This window comes from Pinus tabuliformis, chromosome J (assembly GCF_031772625.1).
Source record: "Pinus tabuliformis cultivar Carrire ecotype Pingquan chromosome J, CPIR1, whole genome shotgun sequence".
In the NCBI taxonomy this organism is placed as follows: Eukaryota; Viridiplantae; Streptophyta; class Pinopsida; order Pinales; family Pinaceae; genus Pinus; species Pinus tabuliformis.
In genome coordinates this window covers 1,116,557,147-1,116,564,339 of record NC_142295.1, presented here as the reverse complement: position 1 = coordinate 1,116,564,339, position 7,193 = coordinate 1,116,557,147, and the positions used below count along the sequence as shown (strand labels likewise).

The following is a 7,193-nucleotide window of genomic DNA, read 5'->3' as shown; positions in this document are numbered from 1 at the left end:
GTTTGAGTGGATGCTTGCTTAGGGAAGTAGACACCCACGAGGTGGAGTTCACTGTCCCAGTGGTTTAACAACTTCCCTCTATCACTAAGCACCACAGTGGCTCATTTACTTCTCTGAGTTTAATCACAAGGGTTCACCCAAGGTTCAGATGGGCTATTACTCAATCTAGGAGATTGAATTCACTATTCAGGTGGTTTAACAATTGTCTTTTCATAGCAAGCACTCAAGGGTCTACAATCCATTGTCTAGGTGGTTTAACAACTCTCGAGTAAGCACCACAGTGGCTCAAATTTCCTTGTCTAAGTGGTTTAACAGTTATACAACAAGCACCATGGTGATTAAGGGTCACACCTAGGGTTCCGATGGGGTATTTCTTAGTCCAAGGGTTGAAATCTACTAGCCAGATGGTTTATCAACTACTCTCTAGCTGTAATCACCACAATGATTCATTCATCCACTAAGTTTCCCACCGACCACATAGGAATAGATAACCCAATCTAGTGGCCTCAAACAATTCTCTTCTAATATCAATGCTCTAATAGCTCCTTACGCTCCACTACTAGTCTCTAGGAAATTTTCCACATCCAAGGAAAACTAATCTCCCTGTGAAAATTGTTGCTCTCCCCCATTCTTCTACCAATCTCTCCCTTTGATTGTATTTTTTTTCATTCTTCTAAAGTTGTCATTCGACCTTGATCTGCAAGGGGGAAATGGGGGTGGGCACTGCCCTACGCCCACACCACCCAATCCCATCTCATCAATTCCATGTCAGTGCAAGTGGTTGGGTGGTCCATAAGTGGTTGGAACTTAATGTGGCTTGTTATGGCCTCAAGATATCAATGCGGGCTAGTATGATTCGATCATGACATGATTACATAACATACCTGATTCTTTTCTTGAAAATGTAATATTTACAAAACATGAAAAAGAGGAGGTGTCATGATTGACATAGAAAAATATCTTCAATGTTGACTCCTCTGATCTCTTAAGGTGGACTCAGGCTCCATTATCTAGATTAGTGGTGGGTTGATGATCTGGCCATGCCTCTGTCATGATATTCCTCCCATGGTTATATGCCAATTCACCTGTCATTTTCACCCTCTAACTACTTGGATTGTCTCTCTTTGGAGCTACTCGTGGTTTGATGTGGTGTCGTTGGAAGTATTTGCAACTTATTTGTCAACTCATCCATATTTTATTACCTCTGTATTACAGTATCAGAGCTCAATATATCGTAATTATCTTAAAAGAAACATTACGAAATCATAGCATTTTGATGCCCTCATCTCCTTCTTGCTTAGCCTCATTTTTTTTATCTACCATAGTACCATGAGTTATGACAGGAGGATTTCATACAACACTATATTTTAAATCTCGGAGCCCTGTATATCGTAACTTTTATTAAAATAACATTACGATATTATGACGTCTTGGTTGGACTTTGGCTCCCTGTTTCTTAGCCCCTCTTCATATTTCTCCTCCATGGGACTGGGTGTTGTGACGGGGGACTTAGCGCTCAGGTGCTAAGGTCTTTAAAATCCTACCAAGAGCCTATCTGTTAGTGCATTTTATCTCTCCCCTTGGTTCTTTTGAGTCCTCATGACTAAGTTCCAGTTAACATTGGAGCCACTTCCATCATCGTATCAGAACTTTCCCATAAAATAATTTGACAGGAGTTATGAAAACTCCAACCACCGAAAAACTAACCTCTATAATGACGTCACACTAACATCATCATCTCCATGTGGCGTGTCCTTAGTGGTTACATGTGTTACCCGGATTTTCCTCCTTAGGCTACCCAGAAATGTTGAAATTGACTGCCACTTGTCCTTCGTACTGCCACATCATTTTTAACATCATCTGCCTCGTTAGCTTCTCGAGGTCAATTAAATGATACCTTCTTAGAGGAGAGAGAAAGGGTCATTGGGGTCCTTGGTTTTGCGAATGATTTCCTTTTTATTTCCATTCTCTTCTCTAACTCGACACTTCTAAAGAAATGTGAATGATTAAGAAACTATGAAATTCTGATCTCTGAAGTTATGAAATGACTAACCTTTGGAGATTTGGGTTTTGATATCAACCTGCTCCAAGGTATGACCTCACGAAATTCGCCTTCTCTGATATTCCTCTTCCGCTATCGGGTTCCGATAATCCGCCCCTATGATTTTGGCTTTCCAATTTCATTTCAACCTCCGATATTTCGGCTCTCCCTTTTGGTTTCGGCCTCTGATATTTCAACTCTCCCATTTGATTTCGGCCTCCAATATTTCAGCTCTTTCTTTTGATTTCCCTTTAGTCAACCAAGATTTCACCCCTCCTCCTCTATAACAGAGATGAAAAATAGGGCCATTTGACACAATACAAGGTGGTATGATAGATAACAACAAGTAATTAATTATCTTGGCTTTATAATATGAAACCCTTGTGTTTATTATTCCCTTAGGTTTATAATATCAATCATGGTCAACCATGGCCAATCATAGCCAACCATGGTCAATCATGTTCGAATATTGCATTGTGACAATGATTATCTCAATATGAAAATTAACCATGGTCCGACATCGTATTGTGACAAAGATTGTCTCGATATGAACATCAATCTTCCCTTGGGTTTAGTATTAATCCCTAGGATTTATTATTCCCTTGGGTTTATAATATCAATCATGGTGAACCATGGTCCAACATCACATTGTGACGAATATTGTCTCAATGTGAGAATCAACCATGGTCTAGTGTTGCATTGTGACAAAGATTCCTTGATTTGAAAATCAATCATTCCCTTGGGTTTAAGATATCAATCATGGTGAGCCATGGTCTAACATCACATTGTTGTGCATGTCAAGCATGCTCAACAATATTTATATTTATAAATATTTATATTAAATATTAATAACAATATTTATATTAATATTTAATATTTAACAATGATGAAACACACCTGGTTTGAAACGCTTCGACCAAAAATTTCTCTTTTGTGATTTCTACCGAAAGACTATGCTTAATATTTAGTCAATAATATTTATATTATTAATCTAAGGGCTCAACCATGGTCGACCATGGTCCAATGTCGTATTGTGACAAAGATTGTCTCATTATGAAAATCAATCAAGGTCAACTATGTTTCTTTAAGGGTTTATAATGTCGTAGTCTAACGAGACTGCTTTTTTGCACTGAAAGTCATGGAAATTCTGGCCATATTTTGAGAAAATCCAGCAAGGATTTTTGTAAATCCAAGTTACAGTCGTTAAACTTCAAGATTTTAGGTGCCCCAGAGGTTTTTGATGGTACTGAATACATTTCCACCATAAAAAACATGATTCAAACACTACCTCTACAAGATTTTTTGAATTTTTTTCCCCGGATTCTGGCCACTTTTGGTCGTCCAGGCAATTCCTCCGCGTGCATAGATGACTTCATTTATAGTATTTATCTTAGGTTTAATTATTAAATGAATGAATTAATTATTTAATGAATTGATTAATTGTTTAATGAATTAATTAATCGTAAATGAAATAGAAATGAATTATTTAATTAATTAAAAATATTTAGATTTAATATTGTTATATTTATGTTTAATATTTAAAAATATTACTAACCATATTTACATTAATATCTATATTAATTAAGCATATTTATATTAATATTTATGTAACAATATCTCTATGAATAAATATTTATTTAATTAATAATATTTATATTAATAAAACATCAATAATAATAATAATAATATTTAGTTATTTATTAATTAATTATTGAATAGATAAATTAATAATTTAATTAATAATAAATAAAATAAAAATAATAAATTTGAAGACATTTTTATTATTAATATTTATTAATTATAATACCATCAAATTTAATTAACAAAAATAATAATTAATAATAGTAGTAATATTAATTAATAATATTAATAATTATATGATTTTATAGAAATATTTTCTGAAAAAATCACATGATAAAATTTTTGTAGACGAGTTTCAAACCAATAGTGTGGTTCATTGTGAGAACAAGTTTATATATTATAACCATATAATAAATGAGATAGTACATGTAATATACATGTTTTGGGCCTACAACCACATCCACATCTACTAATATAGTTGTGCTAATGTTATATAATCTCAATAAATATGTTAATTATATGTTAAAATGTGTAATGATATTATATAAACTCAATACAATTCTGAAAATTTCTAAACAAATTTTGAATAAATTACTGGTAGGAAATAAAAATTAAACCATCCACAAAAATAACAAAATTACACGGATAAAAGATAAAAATCGCAAACTGCTAAATACATTTCGCATCACAGCCAAATATGATAAGTAGAACGGCCTCATTTAGTGTGCATCCAACAATGGTACTTTCTTATAAAACCAAAATGCAATGTGGAAATTGATATATTACCAAATGCAGAACAACAACATTTTCTTAACAAAATATTGTTACTACAAAATGCAATACAATGGAAATTGATGTACTACTAAATCCAGAAACACAACCACAGCGTGATAAACTTGCTGATAACAACGTCTTGTTTTCTCTAATTGAAAAACACGTAGTCTAACCATCAGACTACTCCATTGGATTCAAAAATAGAGAACAACTTATGCGGAATTTTCAACTATGACTATACCTTATTTTGTAGATTCAGGCTAATGGAAGATTTCACAATTACAGCGCGATATAATTAATTATTACAGTATTTTATTTTCATTAATTAAAAAGTAGAGAAATCTAAACCTGATTAATAGAAACCTATTGCAAACGCGGATCATCGGAATGGTCAGCTTCAATGCCACTGCTCTCGTGGGTGTTGTCGCGGACGTCCTGTTTGCGAGCAAGAGTTGCCAGCGTCTGCATCGGCGTGATTTCCAAGTGCCTTAAGATTTCCGATTCCAACGCCTCGGGATTTAATTCGATAATTTTGCAAAGTAGCGCTTTTCTGGTTCCGATCTTACCACAGTTGTTGGGGTCGCTGGCGAAAATTTTTAATATCTGTAGCCCCAGCACAGTGAACTGTTTATATTGATATTTATCTTTGTGCTGAACCTCGTCCTTCCTGGAATGAATTTCAATCTTGTTTCTATCGTACAGCAAAGAGGTTATGGATTCCATGGACTCAGGAAGCGCCATCACCCGAATGCGATTCCGGGGTATCTCCACCAATTTGTAGATGATCTCTGCAGCCGCTCTTCGATTCTCCTCCTCCTCATCGTCATGTTTGTCCCAATTCAGCATCTCGATCAGCCTTTTCACCACATCTTCCATTGTTCCGATCGCCCTCAAAGTATCCTCTGCAAACTCATCATTTTTCACAAGCGTGCGTAGAAGTCGAGCACCCATCAGCTGATCGGAATCATCTCTGGACTGCAGCAGCTCGATGCTGTGTGACAGAAAATCCGTCTTCAAGCCGTCGAAAACGCTTCCATTGATGCACCGACAATATGTATCATAGAAAAAATGCCGAAGTGAAAGGATCTGAGAAGACTGGAAGCCTAACATCAAGTACAACTTTTCTGTTAGCTTGTGTAAATACCTTTTTTCGTCGGCCGGGGGAGTTAAGAGTATAAAGAGGAGGAATCTGAGAAGTCCGAGCAGAGTCAGAAACGATTCCAGGGTGGACAGCTCGTAGAAAATATTGAGAGCGTCATTTCGATTAAGATTATCGTCGCTCCCGTACTGTTGGTTACCTAAACGAGAGATAGACAACCGGATGCACTCAAACGCCGACAAATCTTGTATCACTAAAGAATACAGAAACATTAATACGAGACTGGGAGACCATGACCGGCAGATCAGCGATTCGATAGCCAGCTCGCTGTTTCGGGATAAGATGCGAAGACCTTCTATCGCCAATATTATGCTGACGCACCAGAAGTCTATACTTTCTAATGATTCTGCGAAGCTTCCCAGGAGAACGACAGTAGCCCAAATGAAGTTCAATGTTCCAATCGTACAGGCGGCCTTCTCGATAAGAGCTAGAATGAAGGCGATGTTTCTAAATTTCATGTCAGGAGTGGCCTTCTTTTCAGTGGGCAATGGAGATTTTTGTCGACCTTCATCTTTGGACTCTATATCACAACCTTTATCTTCGGACTTTATATCAATTTGGGAACTGGACGATTCCGCCATCCCGTTCTTGCCCAAAAGAGGAACAGTAGCATCCATAACCGATGACAATATTGGGCACGAGGGGCTGCCAGACCTGTTCTCAGGCAATGGAAATTTTTCAAACACTTGGATCAGAAAACTGATACTATCCAGAAACCTATTCAGTTATATGCATCTGCTCCAATTGAAATGGATGAGTCACTAATATATAATATCCCCGTATGGTATTCGCCAGATTGAGACTATCATAATTACTCTTTTATGTAATTAGAATTTGATTTTTGGTTTTGTTTTTCAATGGTTTATATTGTATTTTTTAATATAAAAATAAATTTATTGTTATTAAATAATTGTGCAGTTATTATATATTTTGTAGTTTTTGGTGGGAATCTATAAATAAATTTTAGTCAAATACATAAATATTTTTTATTCAAATTATAATTTTTTGATATTTAAAATGTATTTTTAACTATTTATATATGAATTCAATTTTTTTATTCAAATTATAATTTTTTGATATTTAAAATGTATTTTTAACTATTTATATATGAATTCAATATTTGTAATATTTAAATTGTAGAAATTTTACAATTTAAACTTGTAACTTCAATAAATTTATTCAAACATGTAATTCCAACGAATTCTTATCAAATTTTATACAAAATTAATCTTAAAAATGCAAGCGAGGCTGGCATTCCTTGTGGTTGAGTCTAGAAGAATTTGGTTTGTAGGTTAGTTCAATGAAGCCGTTATCAACTGTTCAGTCTGCATTGCGATAGGCTAGGGAGAATCAGAGATGACACGCCCAATGAGTCATTATGTGGTTCAAACTATTGGAAACGCAGTCTCAAATGGGTATTTGCCAAACCCTTGGTATTTTGGTGCAACGCACACAAGAAGATTGGTTGTTGAGAAATTATCTCAACAATTCAACCAAATCTACCTACTATAGTAAGCATTAGTTTTAAGTCTCCCTTTAATGCTTACATTATTATATAAAACCACACATATTACAACAATATATACTATAGTAAGCATTAGTTTCAAGTCCCCCTTTAAAGCTTACATTATTACATAA

General features: G+C 35.1%; 1 protein-coding gene across 1 annotated transcript; it reads right to left on the bottom strand.

Annotated features, from left to right (window-relative positions):
- Positions 1-4,759: 4,759 nt before the first annotated feature.
- Positions 4,760-6,172, bottom strand: LOC149230984 (uncharacterized). The gene has a single exon (XM_089381499.1). It carries the CDS (start codon positions 6,170-6,172, stop codon positions 4,760-4,762), a length of 1,413 nt encoding a protein of 470 aa, XP_089237625.1.
- Between the last annotated feature and the right edge of the window lie 1,021 nt (positions 6,173-7,193).

Bases quoted from the DNA above. Each gene is read 5' to 3' on its own strand.
- LOC149230984 (XM_089381499.1), bottom strand. From the start codon at position 6,172: ATGGATGCTACTGTTCCTCTTTTGGGCAAGAACGGGATGGCGGAATCG.